At 42.5% G+C, this 19,767-nt stretch overlaps 2 protein-coding genes and 1 long non-coding RNA gene across 3 annotated transcripts in view; all 3 read left to right on the top strand.

Moving 5' to 3' along the window:
• The first annotated feature begins 256 nt into the window (after positions 1 to 256).
• Positions 257 to 1,423, top strand: LOC120954593 (uncharacterized). The gene has a single exon (XM_040374667.2). It carries the CDS (start codon positions 257 to 259, stop codon positions 1,421 to 1,423), a length of 1,167 nt encoding a protein of 388 aa, XP_040230601.1.
• Positions 1,424 to 3,857: 2,434 nt separating this feature from the next.
• Positions 3,858 to 4,694, top strand: LOC120958940 (vitelline membrane protein 15a-1-like). The gene has a single exon (XM_040382028.2). It carries the CDS (start codon positions 4,008 to 4,010, stop codon positions 4,449 to 4,451), a length of 444 nt encoding a protein of 147 aa, XP_040237962.1. The 5' UTR covers positions 3,858 to 4,007; the 3' UTR covers positions 4,452 to 4,694.
• Positions 4,695 to 13,259: 8,565 nt separating this feature from the next.
• LOC125907428 (uncharacterized) overlaps positions 13,260 to 19,767 on the top strand; it is a 43,464-nt gene continuing 36,956 nt past the window's right edge. The window contains exons 1-2 of the long non-coding RNA XR_007452631.1: positions 13,260 to 13,899; positions 17,683 to 18,189. This is a non-coding gene — a long non-coding RNA (uncharacterized LOC125907428). The remainder of the gene's footprint in view (positions 13,900 to 17,682; positions 18,190 to 19,767) is intronic.

Below are 19,767 nucleotides of genomic sequence, written 5' to 3'. Positions count from 1 at the left end.
TTTTGGCTTCCGCCTGACCTGGTGTGTCTGTAACAGCAAATAAAATAAAACAAAACAAAAGACACCCGGAAGAGATCAATCTGCCCGCGCTGTGGACCGTTACATCCCGTTACCGCGTTCTTGAGAGAGAGAGATTCCCCGAAGGAGTCTGCCCGAATGCCGGCTGGTGCCTTAAGTGTGTGTGTGTCTCCCGTCAACCTCTTTATATAAGAAAGACCCTCAGACATTGGCCAGTGAACAGTGAGTGCGGTACGTTATGGCTATCAAGATCGGTTTGCTGTGTCTACTGTCAGTGGTGGCGGCCCGGGGGGCGTTAGGGCAGTGCGGTGAAGAGTGGTACGGTCGGCCGGACTTGGAGTACCCGAGTGTGGAGGAGCAGCGATCTTCCCGCAGCTACGAGGAACCGAGCGAGGAGTACTACACGGTGAAGCAGCAGCGTTCGCTGCGAGCAAGCCGTTACACCCCAGCAGTCTACCGGTATGCCAATGACTTCCGGCAGGATGATGAGGACAGTGACTGGGAGCGGTACGGTGCCGGACGCAAGTCGCACTACGATGTGCATAAGGCACGCAGCCGCAAGTCGTACGATTCGTACGGTAAATCTTCCCGCAGTGATTACACCATGAAGGGAGCGCCCGTTGGGAAGTTGTACGAACGCAAGAAGACAAGCCGAGCGGCCAAGTACGGTGGAGAAGGTCCAGCTGGACCGTCGTACGGCAAGACAACCTCGCTGACGTATAAGGCAGTAGCACCGAAGGCAAGCTGTGCGCAGAATTTACTGATCGGTTGTACGCCCACCGTGACGCGGGTTCCGTGCTCCGCGAGTTCCCCTTACGATGGCCATGCTTCGGGCGGTGTTCCATACTATCCGCCGGCTCCAATGTACCAGCAGCCTGCCCCGTCAGCTCATCATTATGGAATGCCTCACCCAGCACCGTATGGTGGGTATGGACCGCCACCATCGTCTCACTACTATCCTTCACCGGCAGCATCCCACGGAGCACCGATGCACCAGCAGAAAGAGCACTCCGAATACCCAACTCACCATGCCAAACCGTCCGAAGATGCCCACGGGTATGGCCCATCGTACAAAGCCGCCACACCGGAAGACATTCCCGGGTTTGCCGCACCCGTCCAGGAACCGCTGAGCGAATCGCCCAAGGTGCCGATCATCTCCGCCTTTGCCAAACCGTCCGATCCACCGACCGCCGGGATGCCACCGGTCAGCTCAACCCAACCGAGTGTCAATGGGACAGCAGCACCAGCAGCAGCAGGAGTGGAGGGTGAGACGACATCTCCCAAGACACCGGTGGGGCCTGCGCTGACGCCCGCGCCAGCCGTCCCGCAGGAAGAAAACGATGAGTTCTGGGGCTCGAACGCGGAAAGTTCAACGGACGTTGCCGAGGGCTCCACGGCCCGGTGAAGCGGATGTCGAGGGGGCGTTTGGTACATTTGAGGTAGAAAATAAACCCGTCCACACCAGGTCTCCGCCTTTGGGTTGGTGGCTCGGTGGAAACAAAACTTTAGCTCAATGGTGGTTTCATTCGTGTGCGTTTCTTTTCTTTTTTTTGTTGTTGCGCAAGTATGATCGACGCGTGTGGAGTTTGAATTTGTTCACGTCAGCAAAAGGTTTGGCTGAGGTTGTTTGCAGGTTGCATGACCCAAATGCCTGGCGTTAGCGTTGGTTATTGAGTGTATGGAATGTTGCCAAACAGGTTTTGTTGTGCTGGGTTTAATTTAATTGCTTAATATTTATTTTCAAATTGTTAAATAAAGCCTTAGAATGAGGCTTGTATTTAATATTGATTTAATGTAGCTGATCGACGGATGATCTTGGCACCAATGAACTTGGAACAGCATTGAAATAGATATTTTCTTGAAAAAATAATGCTTGCGTTGCATTTGCTCAAAATACATTACTTTATTAAATCATGTGTTTTTTTTATTCACATAAAACGATCGAAAGACATTTGTGAATGAAATTGGGGCTGATATTAAATGAAATTTCGTTAGTCTTTTCGTACTGTTTTCAAAACACAAAACAAACAAAATTCTTCATTTAGACAAAAACCAGATATTCAAAGTATAAAATGTGTTTGTTATAACAGGGATATTTTAGAGTACAAAAAGCTAATTTAAAATATTCTCTATTAAACTGATTAAATAGGTAAAAGTTATGGTTTGATAGAAAACTACTTATGTTTAAAAATTGCTGTACGCTGCATCGTTTTGATTCTCTTTTATAGAACGATACAAGTATTCAAATGCAGTTTTCAGCTGCAGTTTAATTTTTGAAATAATTTTTGATAGCTTTATAATTTTACAGTTATGGATAGCTTGAAAAGAATTTTATTGCCAAATTCCCATCAGTCTACGCAACCCCATTCATAAGCATTGCCTAAATTAACTTTTAAAATTCTTGAGACTTAAAAAACATGTATAATGAAGCTTTTACAGGGTTTTTAAAGGTTTTTTTCCGAAAATCTTTGGTTGCCTCCCATATTTTTTTGTTTGTCTTTCCAGAATTTATAAGGCGTTTCCAAGAATGTGTTGGTTCAATTATATTGATGTCCAATGGGACGATACCAATACAGGGTTTTCCACGAGTTCTCATAGCCGTGGGACACTTAATTAACTCTTTCTAATGTGAAATGAACTTAATTCAAAGGGGAATTTAACTCTATAGCACCCTTGTTGGACAAATCCGATAGAAATTTCCAAGGAGCCTGTCCAAAATGGGTGCCATAGAGTCCAATTTCCACCATACGAAGTTCACTTCCATTAGGAAAAACCCTGTAAATCGTGAAACGAGCCCAAAAAAATTATGTAAACCGTGGAAACCCCTGTAACAAACATTAAACATCATCAACTCACTTTCTAATTGCCATATTTCCATAATGAATAGACAATTTATTTTTGTGGAGAAGCTATGTGTTTCTGTAGTAATTTAATTTAAAATTCTTGAATATGTCTACGTATATAGAAAATGATAAAAAAATTAAGGAACCACAAGGTAAAACGCTGATATAAAAGTTAAAATACAAGATTGGATAATAATATCTGCTAAATATTGGCTTTTAATATATAATTATTTGTATATTGCTCTGATAAAGCTCTCCTCTACAGTTTAATTAAATCATTAAGCATCATCACCTCTAAATGTTAGAATTAATTCAATTATTAAAAGAGCCGAATGAGACCAATCGGCACAAAGTCTTTATAAAAACAAAACAAAACCTATAAATCAAAATATTCTAAGTTTGAACTTACATTTAACTTTTTTACATTTTTTGGAAAGCTGTTAAAAGTGTCTTTTTTTAGAAAAACATAAAAAAGCCAATTTTTACCAGGTTCTGTAAAGTAACGCAACACTCATGGGATTTGTACCAAGAATTAGGAGAACACTTTTGCTTTATGCTAAACCTCCAATAATGGTTGATAAGTAGCCCGATCCCTTGAAATCTTCCATTATTAAACCTTTTTGATCATGATGTGCTCATATCAGTTGCTAGCCGAATGTTCTGCCAGACCTTCGACTTGGAGAAGTACCTGCCCAAAATGCGTAAGCGAAATGCTTTGCTTTTCGCTGCCGCCGCTTCTACCGTCTATTCAGCAAACACGAACGCCACGGTGCGTGTGTTTTATTTTCATTCTGCCACAAACCCGAGCACCACCAACCAACGGCGTTGTTTCCTCTTCACCGCAATGAAAGCATAAACATGAATTTCGGGCAACCAACCTGTCGGAAAGCCACTTGTTTGGGACAACTTTCGGAGTGAGGCGTCGCACAAAGAGCGAGAGTAAAAAAAACATCCCCCACGTTTTGTTTGTTACACTTTCCTTGGCCGCTATCTTGGCTTTTCGCTTCCCCTTAGCGTTTGCCCAATGTCAGAGTGATATAAAATGACCGCTGAGTCTGTGGTAAGAGCATCAGTCAGCTGGCAAGCCTTCCCTTCTTCAGTACAGTAGTGTCCCATCACGCGCAGTAACAACCACCGACGAACAGGATGAACAGCTTCATTGCGATCACTCTGCTGGCCGTGATTGGGGTGGCCATTGCGGCTCCCGCCAAGTACGGCGGTGGACACGCCCACCATGGAGGAGTCGTGCCGGGACCGGCCGTCGTCCACACCTACCCGGCCGTCGCACCGGTGGTCAAGTGCGGCCACAATCTGCTGGTGAGCTGCGATCCCCACCATCACCCGGTGCCGTGCAAGGCTGCCCCGGCTCATCACGCCGGCTATGGACACCATGCTCCGGCCCCTGCCCCGGCCTACCACCATGCGCCGGCTCCGCACTACGCCCCGGCCGCTCCCGCCTACCACGGAGCCGAGGAGCATGGTGAGTACCGCGCCAAGCACCACAAGAAGCACCACAAGAAGCACCACGGCAAGGGCAAGAGCGCCGACAACGTTGGAGAAGCGATCGACAGCAGCTCGGAGGCGATGTAAGCGGTCTGCGAGGGTCGTTGCAGCAGCAGCAGTGCGCAAGGAGGAAAACGCTTTGCAAGCTGGCTGGTGAATCATTCAAGACTGAATACAATTCCTTTCCTATATTTTCCTATCCGCCCTGGTTTCCCTTCCCCTCTATCAGTCGAACAGTTTGTGGTCGATTGGAGAAATGAGGTGGAAACAGGGACTACGTCACAATAAAGTGTGAATTTTCCTAACAAAAAGACAATGCTTTTAAAGTTTTCCTATTGCATGAATGATTGAAAGAAAATTCAAAATTTGAATTAGTTTTGGAACTATTATTTGGGCTTTGAATGAGTGGTCATAGAAACATAATTTTAACACTCTGGGCGCTGTGTGGTTCTTTTTGGAATCACAACTTTGTTCACTCTCCTTCTCTGTGATTGGTCTCTCAGCAACCCTAGCGTATTGCAGCGGGAAGAAAGAGGGAGCGCTTATTGTAGTAGCGGTATCGTATGTGAGGATCGGAAAGAGAGTGAACGATCGTTAGCCAATGAAACGCGCTCATCGCTCTCTTATCTTGTACTGTGTTCTTCGCATAGTAAGTAAGTAAGTAAGTAAGTAAGTAATTTATTGATTTGTTTTGTAACAATATTCCACGAATTATACATTGGTTCCGATCGATTGACCTCTACTCAATAACCTGATTGTTATAACGCTTTACGTATTTGAATTGTACATCTTTACCTGAATTGAAGTAGATCGGGAAAAATTAGAAAAAAAAACCCTCTGATTGTTTTACCTTAAGATAATCCTACGTACTAGTCCTTACTCCTATTTTTACATCTACATTATAATCTAGCTATTTACAATTGTGCCTTCACTGGCATTACAAAACTTATGTGTTACGAACAAAATTTTTTTACTAGTTCAAAACCAGTAATTCTATGTATATCAAATGTGCTATGCCATGGGAGAAGGTTTAGCACTCTTTTCAAGAACTTATTCTGAAATACTTGTAACTTATTTATATGAACATTTGCACAATTTGCCCATATTTTAGATGAGTAAAGAATTGTTGGCCTAATTACGGTTTTATAAAGTAACAGTTTGTTTTTTAAGTTCAATTTAGAATTCTTGTTTATGAAGCTATACAAAATTTTTATAAGTCTTGATCCACTTATTACTTTTTCCTCTATATGTTTCCTGAAGGTGAGCCTTTTATCCAAAAACAATCCCAAATACTTTACATTATCTTTCCAAGCAATATCCCAGTCACTTATTTTTAGATTACGATCTGGTAATTTATATGCGCTAGTGCAACGTGTAAAAAATATGGCCTCAGATTTTTCCTCGTTGATTTTTAATTTCCAAGTTTTACAAAATGTCACATATTTTTTAAACCCATTGTTGAGGTTTTTAATAATAGATTTTGGATTGGAATCCGAACTACTCATAGCAAAGTCATCTGCAAAACAATATTTTTTTACAGATTTTGTTTTAGGCAGGTCGCTTGTAAATATGTTGAAAAGAACGGGTGACAGCACGCTGCCTTGGGGTAATCCGGCAGGTGGGTGAATGTCATTTGATTTCGAAGAGGTTATTTGCACGAAACAGCTTCTATCGGATAAAAATGACTGAATCAGTTGAATGATGTTCGGAGGAAAATTGAAAGAAATTAGTTTGTACAAAAGCCCTTGGTGCCATACCGTATCGAACGCTTTTTCTAGATCTAGCATCACAAAACCAGTAGATTTTTTAATATTTCGCTGTGTTTTGATGTTTGTGGTTAATCTATCAATTTGTTTAGTAGTTGAATGCCCTGGTTGAAAACCGTATTGGTAAGAAGGTATGATGGTGTGTTGATTGAGATGCTTAATAATTTTTTTGTGTAAAATTTTTTCAAAAATTTTACCCAAACAACTGAGTAAACTTATTGGTCTGTAGCTTTTAGGGTCTTTATGGTCTTTTTTGGGTTTTGGAATTGGGATGACTTTGCCAATTTTCCATTCAAGAGGAAAATAGTGGATTTTGGTACAAGCGTTTAAAATAAACGCTAAATATACGATGGCTTTTTTAGGCAACTGTTTTAGGGAATGGTTATTGATTTGATCTGGCCCTTGAGATTTTTTTGATTTCAACTTATAAATGATGTTTTTAATGTGTTTTGGTTTAATAAAGTTTATGGGATCGAAGTTGTTGCTGGGTTGTGCTTGATGGTAGGAAAAGAATCTACTATTTGTCTCTTGGATGTGATGTTCAATTGGGCTCTGATTTGGAAACGTTGTTCTGTAAGCTTTTTCAAAATGGTCTCTCAGAATTTCACATTTTTCATTATTTGTAATATAATACTTTCCATTAGCTTTTAAGGGCGGAATAAATGCAGAATTACCTTTTATAATTCTAACAAATTTCCATAGTCTAGATTTGCTTGGGTCGTTATTAATTTTTTCAAGGTTGCCTGTCCAACTCAGATTTCGTAAGTTTTTTATATCTAATACTATTTCTTTTTTTAATGTGTTATAAGTTGTTTTAAGTATAGTGTTATTTCTATCTTTCTGCCATTGCTTCCTTGTTGCATTTCGATGTTTAATTTTTTGAAATATATTAAGGGGTAGAATTATTTTAAATTTATCTGGTATTATGAATGGGACAGACTTAGTGTGGGCGTAGTTAATTAATTTTGAGAAATATTTTATCATTTGATCTATTTGGTTTGATGTGTTAATATTTTGGAGATTTAGATTATTTGTATTGAGGCGATTATTTATAATTTCTTTGAATAAAGTCCAGTTTGCTTCTGAGTAGTTCGGTATTCCAGAAATATGTTTGTTTTGTATTAGGCCAATATTATATTCAAAATAAACAGGTAAGTGATCTGAGGTAAATTTTTGTATGGTAAGAATGTTGCAAATTTTTTCGGGTTTGTTAGTTAATAGTAGATCTATGGTTGAGGGGAGACGGTTTGGGTCATTTGGATAATGGGTGTGCTCTTCAGGATGAACAATAGAAAATTTTCCTCTTTGATTTTCCTCGAAAAGGGTTTTTCCCATCTGATTTGCTTTGCTACAGTTCCAGAAACGGTGACGTGCGTTAAAATCACCACAGATAATAAAGTGATTTGATATTTTGCTTAGTTTTGTGATGTCCTTCCTGAAACTACTGTGATCATTGTTTGAACCTGGATTATATATGGAAATAATGGTCACTTTACTGTTTTGGGTCTTGATGGTAATTCCTATTGCTTCAAGTACTTTTAATTTGTAGTCACTATTTACTTCGTGGTTGATAGCTTTAGATATTACTAAAGCTACTCCACCTTTTTCTCCCTGAGTTCTGTCTAGTCTGTAAGTATGATAATTGGGATGCGAAAAACGAGTACCATTCTTAAGAAATGTCTCACTTAGTGCTGCGATGTGTATATCTTTTTTCAAAAGGTAGTTAAAAAATTCGTCTTTTTTGTTTGAAATACCGTTGGCATTCCAGTGAATGATTTTAAGTACATTATTTGAGGTTAGGAAAACAATATTTTGCTGATATTTGAACAATAACTGCGATTAGGTCTTGTTTTGAGCTACATTTGCTCAGATTTGAAAATACATCTTTAACGATTTGCCCTATCTCGTTGAGGTCAAAGTCAAGATTATTGTTTGAACGTATTTGTTGTTGGTGGAACAGGTCAGAGAAATTCACGTGGTTTGATGGAGTGGAACGTGTTGGTGTGTTGGGGAGACGAGGGAACGATGTCTCGTTGTACGTAAATTCTCTGGAGCGAGAAGGTGTTGGTGTTACCTTTTTAAGCCGTAGCCTAGCTGGGCAGCCGGAGAAATTTGCCGTATGATGTTCACTGCAATTTGCGCACTTCAATTTGGCTGGAGCTATTTTACCGTCTGGACAGGTTGTTGTTTGGCTTAGTGGACACGTTTTGGATGTGTGTTTATCGGCACACTTTACGCACACTGGAGGAAGATAACAGTTTGCGCTACCATGTCCGTAGCGCTGGCAGTTTGTACACTGCATTGGACCGTATTTGTTAGAGTAGTACTCAAAGTATACTCGGTGATGATCTACTGCTCTAACCTGTTTCAGCTCGCTCAGTGTTATTGACCCTCTAGGGAAGTGTAGGAGATACATACACTGGTCGTCGTAGCGTTTTTTCTTGAGTTCGAGTTTTTTGATTACACATGGTGCGATATTGACTTCAGCAAGAACGGTTTTAATGTATTCTGTATCTTGCTCGGGTAACCCAAAGATTACCACTTTCGTTGTTTTTTCTTCCGGTAGTTGATGCGTGTAGAAAGAATTGTTGTGGCGCTTCAACACGTCCACTACAAGCTTAAAATCTTTAGTTGTGGTAGTGTTAACCACTATACCTTTATATGTGCAGTTTGTTGTGTAGTTCACTACACCAACGGAGGTGATTTTTTTGTGCACATCTCCTACTTGTGTGCCGGTGACTGTGATCGGTGGTATTTTTGATTTTTGTTGTTTTGCCGTTGCCGATGCGGCAATTATCGATGGAGCTTCTTCATCTTCGCTAAGAATGTCGTAATCGTTACTTGTGGTAACGTTTGGTATCGTAATGTATGAGCACGAAGGCACGGCGTCCCTCGATGCTGATCCTTTCTTGCTGCAGCCCATGGCTATGGGCCGAGCTAGCCTTTTTAACGCCTTAGCTATTTTTTTTGTTGTAGTTGTCTGTTTTACTAGTGTGTGTGTTCTATATCAGTGATCGCAGATAACGATTAGATGCGTCCGATCGGGTCGGAGACTGACGATGAACTGTGTTCTTCGCATAAAGCTAATGCAAAATGCCAGCGCCCAGAGTGTTAACAAAGCAAATAGAACATGAAAAAATTGATAAAAAAATATTATTCCAAGAAAGCATTTCAATTTTGTCTATGAGACCATCAAAATACAACTGTAATCCTTTTGCAGGGCTACTCATATTAGTGGCATGCTTTGTAGACTTTTTGCGCTAAGCGGTTATAACAAAAATAAAGCAAACATTTATCATTTCCGGTTAGAAAGATAAAATATATCAACTTTTCGGATTTTATATGTTTATTAAACATGTTTTTTATACATAATTTTGTACACTTTTTGTACGTCATGTGTTAAAGCTTATTCAACATTATTATCTTATCAAATAAAGCATGTAGTTGAAGTTTACTACACCCGCACTCTGTTCAGTAAGAAAAATAATCGCTTAAGATTATGGTAAAGATAGAATAAATACATATACTGTCTGACATAGTCATAAGTACGTGAATCCTTCATTTATCCTCATATCCGGGGCAATAACTGCAGTAGATTTAGAGCTACCACAACCCTCTAATGACCTTGGCTATCTGTGAATTGATCAGTTTAGAGATAGGAGATACGTATGGAGATCCTATGAGCCTTTCGATAGATCCTGTGACGAGCAGGTTTTTTGTAGCGAGAGGAACCACGAGACTGCCCAAGGTTGGAAAGACATGGATTACTTGTACAAAAAAAAATATAGTCATGTTACCGATCAATGTTGACACGTTTCAAATCCTTCTTTGTTATAAACCAATACTTTCTAAATGTTAATTAAAATAATGCATTATTTAATACTATTCGCATAATTAACATGGATTTTAATCGAGGAGTTAATTGTTATTATTGCATGTTGTTAAATCACGTGTGCGATTATCAGTTCCATTTAAACGTCTGACAGTATTATCTGTCTGTCACTACGATATTAAAAACTTCCGGAAAGAACATTGGTCCAGAACATATAAATATGGTTCTTGCAAGCCATATGTCTCTGTCTGTGGATCTAACACATATAAGTTTTTATTGCTTCTTCGTAATGGCACTCGGCGATGGTCGAATCGTTATTTTTAGAACATTCTCAGATTCCAGAAGTTGTTTTGCAGCAGTTTACAAACAAAAAAACACTAAGGATGTGCAAAAACTTGCTAGACCGTCTAGTTGACGAATACGGATGAGGAACTCGTTCCCCAAAACAGCTGCAGACGTTCAATGTTTATCAAAAACAACACAGCCACAAAACAGAAGCTATATAAGCAATCCATACGCATGATGTGGCCGTTTGTTCGATAGCTGACGTGAAGATAGGAAGACATTTTACAACAATCGCAAAAATGAAGTTCGTGCTCGCCTTACTATTCCTGCTTGTGGCAGTGCTGAGCATCTGTCTGGCTGCTCCAAAGCCGGCCGACGAAGAAAGTGCAACCGCTAATGAACCGATGGAGATGAGTGCATCTGCAAGTGAAAAGCCGAGTCCGTACGATCCAGTCAAAATTGCCGCATTGCAAGCTACCGAGACGGGGCGCTACTGGTTAGGATTGGCGGCGAATCTGATCACCGAGTTCATTAACAATAAACCATAAGCTTTTCGTCGAATATATTCGCTACAAATCGATTGTTCGATTTTCAAGTGTTGATACGTGCTGTAGATATTGTATTGTAAAAGTATTCAATAAAAGACATCTTGCATTACGTATCTTCGTAGTGTTCGTATCTTCGTGCATCGGTAGCTCTGTGTACATTTACTCTTTTCACACAACTCCACTCCACGTTGCGAAGACTTCGCCCAACTTGTGCAAACAGACGAGGCTTGTCAATCTGTGCGAGATTCCTACTGGAAGAGTGAACGCCTCGCATGCGTTAGAAAGAAGTTGATAATTTTTAACAATAAAACTGATAACTACTTTAATCAAAATCTTGGAGTAATGTCGGAAACTTTTAAATATTAAAAACACCACAAAATGAAGCAAAGATAGATAAAAATGATATTTTAATCTGGAGAAAATCATCCTAAACTCTTTTAACTGATTTTTAACCAAGCATTTTCACTGATAGTGCGCTTTTAATATTTTAATATCTTAAACTTTTCGAGCAATCACCAGCAAAGGTCACCATTGCACAAGTGTTTAGGTGTATTATCATCTTTGGGGACTACCTGTATTACATTATAAAGTTTTACAGTATACGCGCTAAATCGTTTTAATTGCGTTTACTGTTACATTGAACCTCAATAAAAAGTAAAGAAAGAATGCAAAGAAAAGGAAATATTTCACGTACATTTGCCTAATTGTCAGGCGTAAATTAATGCAAGTTTCCAGTTTTAGTTGTTTAATCGTTGCCTAAACTTATTTTTAATGAAATAATTGCGGTAGTGCTAAAACGAGCATGGATGTGATTTAAACCTCACCTGGAGGTTTAGCTGATAAGAGGCTGTTAATTAAATGAATTTTTCAATTTGTTTCAAATTTTTTTTATTGTTAATCGTATATCAACGATGTCATAAACAAATAAATAACAATTATTTTGCAATATTTAGTATATTAACACATGTTTCTAGCAGTATTTTACCTTAGGTTCTTGATACCTATTCTCAACCATTGCTGTTCGCAGATAATTATAGGTTACGTTTTTTATACATTAATTCAGAGTATGCTGAAGCACGAACCTTACGGAGAAAGCTGTGTAGCATGAGTGAATAGGAAAAAGCTAGGGAATGAAAATTGGCACGCAACACTGCCTCCACCGTATGCCTCGTTGTATACATTTAGGCGCAGTATAGCTTCAGGTTCGTCAACCTGTTGATTTATACTTAAACCATTATCAACAGCAGCTTTTTACGTTAGTGAGATGTGTGTTAAGATTTATTCTTCATTTATCCTCATGATAGGCGCAATTATCTTAGTTTAATATCACAAGAAATCTCGAATTGAATCCAGCAACATATTAAGACATAAGACATGGTCCATGCTCAATTAACTCAAATTATTCTTTTGCAATAATATGAAAAAATTTAATTATTTTAAACTACAAAATGTTTTGCATCATTTTTGGAAATTATGCTTTTTCTACTATCCCAAGCTATTCAAGCAGCCCGGGTGCATAAACAATCCTCCAAAAAACGGCATGCTCAAAGCCCTGAAAGCTCACCAATACTAACTCACCCACATGGACAACCTTTCAGATGCAGATTGAGAGAGACAAAACACAAACCTGACCCATTGCCCCGGACCTGTGTTGGGTAAGGGCCGGTAAGAGATGGTATCCCGTGTTTTTGACACGCATCGCAAGCGAGAGCAGAACCTGTACCTTGCGCAACGGTTCGCGCGCATTACGGTGAGCATGTCGTCGGTTCGGTTTCTTCAATGACAACCGAGTGCCCTATTGGGGGCGAGGAGGAGGGGGGAGTCTTGCCCCAACTCAAGTTAGTGTGTCTCTATTTCATTGGAAGCGTGGCGTTGGAAGGTCTATATAGCAGTAGAACAGTTTTGTGTTAGGTTCTTAATTGCTGCAAGTCAGCATTTTGGACAGAATCATAATAGAGAATATTTTAGAACATGTTTTCAACTTACAAGAAATCTTCTTACGTACAAAAAATCATCTATTATTTTTAACGCAGAGTCGCAAGTGTTAATTTAATTTCCAAATGCTTGAATTATGTTAATAATCATAAATATAAATATTTTCTATCATTCTCATGATTACCTTGGAAGTTAATTGCGCAATATTGACTAATTTCATAATCAAATTATTCCTATTCATATAAAAAATTACTACTAGCCTTGACCAAAATGCAACAGACGACGCTGAATGCCACATGAGATGGAAGCCATTTTGTAAAAAAAAAGAAAATTATTTGTCCTTACTTAAATACATTAAAAAACTATTAATATATTCACATTTCGAAAAAATCAACCAATCAAAGACACATAAAAACTACTGACCCAATTAAGACTCCTTCTTAGTGCATTAGTGATCAATATAACACCATTCATACGTGAATGTACTAAAAGTCGGCAAATGTACTAAATTCCCATTCTCGGTTTCGAGCCCTAACCACCAAGACGCTACGCTAGACAACAACTTTCCTAGTGGATGGCCGTGCGCAAGAAACGGTTGTTTGCCGCTCTCCCGAAATACAACAAAAGATTCCGCGAAGCTCGCTCTAAGATTGACTCCCGTATGGATCCTCACACAAACACACCCTCACACCGGTTACACGGCAGTAGCTTGCTTCCCGTTGTCACTCCACTCGTGCCCTAACTGACTGTCTGCGAGAGCGCATCACAAGAGAGCACACACCGAAAGCGCCTGCCTGTGTTTCGCGGCTCCGAAGGACACGCAATACTCCCACGACCGTGCGAGCATGAGAGCGCGAAGGGAGTAACACCACCCGCGCGCGTACGAAGAGAAAGAGAGAGAGAGCGAAGGGTGTAGTAGTATGGTGCCGTTGCAGGCGGCTGCTACAATCGTCGGCCAAGCGGTTGCTGCTGGTTGGAAAAGCTTCCACCTTCAGTCTTCAGTCAGTTTTCCCACCGGTCGTATGTGCCGCGTACCGCGTTTCGCAAGGCCACCCATTCGCCTATCGGTCAATCTCTGTCATCTCTGTTTTGTCCCCTGCAACCCAACCCCAACACTAGCAGCATCATCAACCATTCTGGTCCCTTCACACTTTGTGTCCCTCATCACGGTAGGAATTGGTTTGGTCAAGTTCAATTTTTTTATGGGTTGATCCTACCAACATTGTGTCGGTGCGTGTCCCTGTCGGTGTGTTTTCCCAAAGGCTATTTTGGCCTAATGGCTTATATCCAAAACAGTAAATTCACGATGGGAGAATGTGTGTACCTTGTGCAGCAGTGAAGTGAACAAAAGCTAGAAGAAGGACAAAATGGATACACGCACGCCCAAAAGTTACTCAAAGTTTTCTGATGGAAAGAAATCAGCAAGACAACATCATTGAAACACAGCTGAGCTGTAACAACTCGGAAGAACTCGTACGAAACCGGAACCCGAAACCAGAAATTCGACTATGAAGTGGTGCAAAAGAGGATAAGAGCACCATGTCCCTCCCCAGTTCCACCACCACCACCCACCCATATACTGAACTAAAATAGTGTCCAAAATGACTCCGGCTGCCTCGGTGGATGCTCCCGGTTGCGTGACCGTGTGCTACGCTGCGAATAAATCAATTCTTTTTTCCCGTTGTTAATTAACTTAAAAGTTTTCCGTTCGTTGTTTCGCACTGTATTCGAGGCTCTCTCTCTCTCTCTCTCCGTCTCTTTGTGCTCGCTCTCTCTAACTCCCTCTCTATGGCTCTCTGGTTAAGCCTTCGACAATCCTTTACTAGCAGCAGCACACACAAAAATGACGCCTGATAAGGTTCGCCCACCTAGCAAAAGCTTCCCAATACAAGCAGTCCCGATAAGAAGACAGACGACGACAGGAAGGCCGAAGAAGTAGTCGCCTACTCTGCTCATTCGATTACGATCCAAGGGCGTGTATGTGTGTGTGTGCCGAAAAGTGTGCAAAATAGACGTTACTACGGAACGGAAGTGTCGGAAAGGGACGACAAAAGAGTGAGCAAGAGCGAAACACCCACCACCACAGGGTGTGATTGTTTCGTCGTAGGCACACAAGGCCGAGGATCCTTGCTATCAACAACGGCACCCACTGTTTGGCTGTTGTGTGTGTGAGTGTCCTTTTATTGTTTTCGGAGTGGAGTCGAAAGCAACCTGTGCCAAGCCAATCAATTTCGCGTCGCAACGAATTACGAACCCAGTCGCCCTCACTGGCTGGGCCTGAGACTAGGGCGGAAATAAATAAAAAGAAAACCTCCCGTCCCGTCGGTCTCGGGGGTGGGGTTCGGTGTGTGTGTTCCTTGTGTTTCCCAGCGTCCTTGCGCTACACGGTCCGTGTGTCTGTGTGGGTTTGGAAAAGGTCGCGCACACACCTCCGGAAATGGACGGAACTACGTGTTGTAGCACCGTCGTCTGCCAAGCCTGCCTGCGTGGAGGTTTCCGACGCGCTGCCACATTATGTCACAGTTTCGGACGGAGACGACCTCGAAAGCTTCGTTTAGAGGTTGTGCTCCAAAAAGACTCCTCCAACTAGCTCCAGAGGCGAGTTTTGTGAATCTATTTGTTCTGTCCAACGCGAACGCTAGTTCCAAATAGCATTTCGTGCATAATTTTAAGAGAGTATGCGTGACTTTTTCGGCACGGAAGGTGGATTTGTGTTTTGGACCGACGCCCCACCTGTACGGCCGAGTGCGTGCATATTCAATGCTCTCGTGCAAGCACGGACCCCATTGTGCGAACGGATATATGGGAGACTGCTGATCGGTGTGGCTGCCCCTGCCTTATTGGCGTGAGCACACCATATGTTCCGGTTCGCTCCCGAAGCAGGTATCTCTACTTTTGGGCCGAGTACCGATTACTCCCGCTTTTCGAGCCTGAAGTGATAAGAATTTCAGGAGACGGGGAGATAAGCGATGCCGGATGTTGTCGGGATGACAGCAGCCCGAACGCAGACACGCACACGCTGGTAGAAGTGTAAGCACACGAGAGAACCACCCGAGAGAAGCCACGGACACATACGGCATACAGGATGTGGAGAGAGCGAGAGCTTGTGAAGTTCGGGAAAACCGGAAACCCGATGCAGAATGATCCACAAACACACACACACAAACGAAGAGCGAGCGAGAGTCAAACTGCCCATACACACAGTTCCGTTGCGAAACGCACAACAGAGTGATTGGAGTGGCTTTGGGAATGCAAATCTCAACTTGCAAGGCATCGCTTCAAAGCGGAAGAGGAGCGTGAACGATCACTGTCTCGGTGTGCGTAGGCCGTGCGTATATGTGTGGCAATCGGTAATTGCTGTCGGTTGCCATGGCGATAGTCGCAGCAGTCGGTGTCGGTTCGACCAGTACCAGTTGGCTGGTGTGGTGAGTCAGTTGTGTCAGTCTCTCCGTGCGGGACTTTGTCACTTCGTCAACTTGGAGGTTTTGCCGAAACTAGGGCCTAGAAACACTCTGTTGAACGGGTTTGAAGCAACGGTGCAAGCTTTTGGAGAGGTGCCCATCACAGTGCCAGGAGCTGAGGGGTTCCAGTTTCCGTGTGTGGATGTATGTACAGGGTGTGTATGTGTGTGTGCGATAGTTTAAGGCGGAGAAATATCTTCTGAACTCTGCTGAAATGGTCTCCCACTGATGTTACATTCCCGGAAGTAATTGGTGTGGTCATAATCAGATGTTGAGATTTATGTGTGTGTGTGTGTGTGTGTGTGTATGTGTGTGTGAGTGCGTGAATATGTTTGTGTATTACTCTGAAACATATGCGAACAGAAGACACCCCAAAACGAAATATAGATCTTCCAGAAGTTAAGATTACACTGGTTCAACAGTAAGCTCAATTACAGTTGCGTCCTTCACTGCAGGATCTTCCACCCCGCAGCCGAAACAATTACCTCCTGTCAGTGACAGTGGCTGTCATTTGTGGCTGTACGATCTAAGTGAGTGGCTTAATTTCTGGCAACTGTTTTGTGGCTGTGTGTGTGTGTGTGTATGTGTGCCTGCCAAATCACCCAACGACAATAGTGAAGAAAGCGTTCAAAGCGACCAAAAAGAGAACGATGCGGTAAATGCGAAACGAAAGCACCGGAAGCGCCAATGCAATGCAAAGACAAAACAATGCCACGGATGTGTGTGTGTGTGTGTGTGTGGGGAGAGGCGGGGCATGGAGACAAAAGAGCCTGCTCCACTTGTGGGCCGCTTGTTGACGCGCTTGTTCCGGGCGTAGGTTGCATTGTTGTAGTTGGCGGCGTGTGCTCGTTTTGGGGGCCTGGGATAAAGGGATGATGATGATAACCAGCGAGGGGGCGGATGGAGGGTGAGTTTCTACTTGAGCGGGCTCGAAGAATTGCCGCAAGAAAGTGGATGGAAGTGAAAGCATTGTAGGTCGCAACGAGTGGCCACAGAACACAGTGCCATGTGGCACAAAGCCCCCCAAAAACCCGGCTGGTAGGTTCGGCTGGAGCTCCTTCTCTCCTAGCTACACAAATTGTGCTATGTGGCACAATATACGGCACAGGATACAGTGACAATGCATTGAAAGCAACGTAGCAAGCGGTGCAATTTTCTTGCAAACAACAGAAGGGAAGGACAATACACACAACCTGTGCACAGTAATGCAAATTTTACGCCCTTCCACGGCAACCCTCAGGGTACGTATCTACGAGGGGAAGCCCGTTGGTTGGGAAGATAATAGAGCAGCAAGTTGACCGATTTACATGAACGCGACACGAGTTTTGCGGGTCCGTTGCTGCGTTGCTTAGTGTTACTTGTTATTAGTGTACTTGGTGTTACTTAATTTTCTGTTAAGCGTATGCACCGTTACACTGAAAGGAATGTGAAGCAGTTAACAAAACCGCAAGAAAAGCTAATTTTTGTTCGTTATTTTTCCACCCCCAGCAGAATTGACCGCGTTGCCGGTATAGTAAGATAATGTAACGTAGAAGTGCATTGTGCGCGTTTAGTGTGTTATTCCCAGTGTGTGTGTGTGCGTATGTGTGTAGGTGCATTGCTTATACTGTCTATTCAACTAACTTAACCCTTTTCTGTGTGTCTGTGTCGTGAACGTCAACGCTCTAGTGTCTATTTCCATCCACGTGTGTGCGTGTATGAGCGTGCTTTTGTGTGTGTATGGTAGCTAATCTATGGATAATTGGTGTCTATGTGCGAAACCCGAAGGAAGCTGTTATCAACTAGGCTTGGAACCGGCTGGCTTACAGTGATACACTGTGTTTCTATGAGTGTGTGTGGCGTAAAGTGTGACAAGCGCATAGCGTTACTGAAGCTTCATGCGAGATACTACTAGGCAGCTTTAGTAGCAGTGTGAACATACGCAGCAGTACTAAGGATTAACCAAGTGAAGCACCGAAGGAAGGAAGGCCAAACAAAGCGGGCTCAACCTTCAGAAAGGTATGTGTTTATGCAGCCCAAATGTTGTGTATGGCTTTCGATCGGTCAGCCAACACACAGTTTATGAACCGACCGCCGGTACCGGTTCAGCGGGAACAGCGCAATTTGTACGCTCATGAATATTTATTTTGCCACCTCGTGCCGACAAACTCCCTAGTAGTAGTAGCAGTAGCGGGTTCGCTGCGTCCCAGGTTCTGTCTCTCCGTGCGCTGGAGCGTAAATGCGTTTTTGACCACTTCGGCAAGTGAAATTTCACCCCCTCCATTGCCTATTTCATCGCACACCGTATCAACCTTCAACCGTTTGGGTGAGTGTGCCGTTTTCCCCTATCGTGCCACTGCTGTTGCGGTGTCAATAAAGGGACACACGGGATATGGATGCGTTCGCTTCGTGCCCCGAGCTCTCGAAATGACTGGTAATACAACAGCTAAGCGTGACAGCCCTCACGTACGGGCAATTTATCACCGAGCCCGAAGTGGAGGAAGGAGTATGACAACGAGGTGAATGTGTAGTGTGGTGCCTAAGAGATGGCCGAGCCTGCAGAGCCACTGTGTGCCGTTCGGCAAGGGGCGTAGCACAGTAAAAGCAAATTCTTTGATAATTTGTGACGAATTAATGAGGTTTTGCTGCATGCTTCTTTTTTTGTTTCGGAAGAAAAGAGCAATTTTAAATGCTCACTAAAATAAATGGACACTTTATTCAGTGTCTTGTGTGAAATAAAATAACAAGCGAATGATAACAACTGTTCAGAAATATATTGCTGTTTTAGAAGTGAAAATATTACTGTTACGCACGCGATTCTAAATTTCTTTTTTTTTACCAATCTAATCGTAGTAACCATTGTTTATCCTTCCAAGTCAAAATAAGATGTTTCTGGAAACACGAATTATCCCGTCCGAACGGATGTTCGGGTAAACTTGGGAGGATAATTTTAGTATAAAAGTAGGCCATATTTTGAATAAAGCAGGATTCAAACGCAGAAGCTCTTGGAGTAAAGAGGTCTAATTCTAAATATCCGAAATAGGACAGAGCCCCTGGATTTCCGAGCCAAACACCCCCTTCCGTCTGCATAGGCTTCCCAACCTTGGATCAGAAGCAACTAGCGGGAAGGACTGGTTAGTAGGCAAAGTATCAAATACTCTGTCCACTCTGCTGCTGTTTGTTTCTCCTCCGTTACAACCCTGCAACTCTTGCTAAGGGCCAAACCTTCGCGTGGCCTGCCGGAGAAGCTCGGTTCGTAACAATTACTTTAAATCGTGTTCAAGCATGCAAACGCAACAATTCCTGCATCGTGCGTTTCAGCCCAAAGCTTAAACCCGATCCCCACAACCGATTCTACACCGTGTAATGTGTTCGCCGAGCATCAAAGAGCAGCCCCGGCCAGAAGCGCTGGAAATTCCGCTCTCGTGCCACTTTGAACACATGTAACGCGCTCGCGCGGTAGTGTTTGCATTCATAAAGGCAGATTTTTAATCCGCAACAGCGCGCCGTATGCTATGCTCTCTGATATGCTAATGCACACTGATGCTACCAGTCAAAAGAATAGAAGATAGTGGGGGGTTGGGAAAATATATGTGT

This window comes from Anopheles coluzzii, chromosome 3 (assembly GCF_943734685.1).
Source record: "Anopheles coluzzii chromosome 3, AcolN3, whole genome shotgun sequence".
In the NCBI taxonomy this organism is placed as follows: Eukaryota; Metazoa; Arthropoda; class Insecta; order Diptera; family Culicidae; genus Anopheles; species Anopheles coluzzii.
Note: the sequence above shows the minus strand (reverse complement) of the source record. Positions and strands in the feature narration are given on the sequence as shown.

Bases quoted from the DNA above. Each gene is read 5' to 3' on its own strand.
- LOC120954593 (XM_040374667.2), top strand. From the start codon at position 257: ATGGCTATCAAGATCGGTTTGCTGTGTCTACTGTCAGTGGTGGCGGCC.
- LOC120958940 (XM_040382028.2), top strand. From the start codon at position 4,008: ATGAACAGCTTCATTGCGATCACTCTGCTGGCCGTGATTGGGGTGGCC.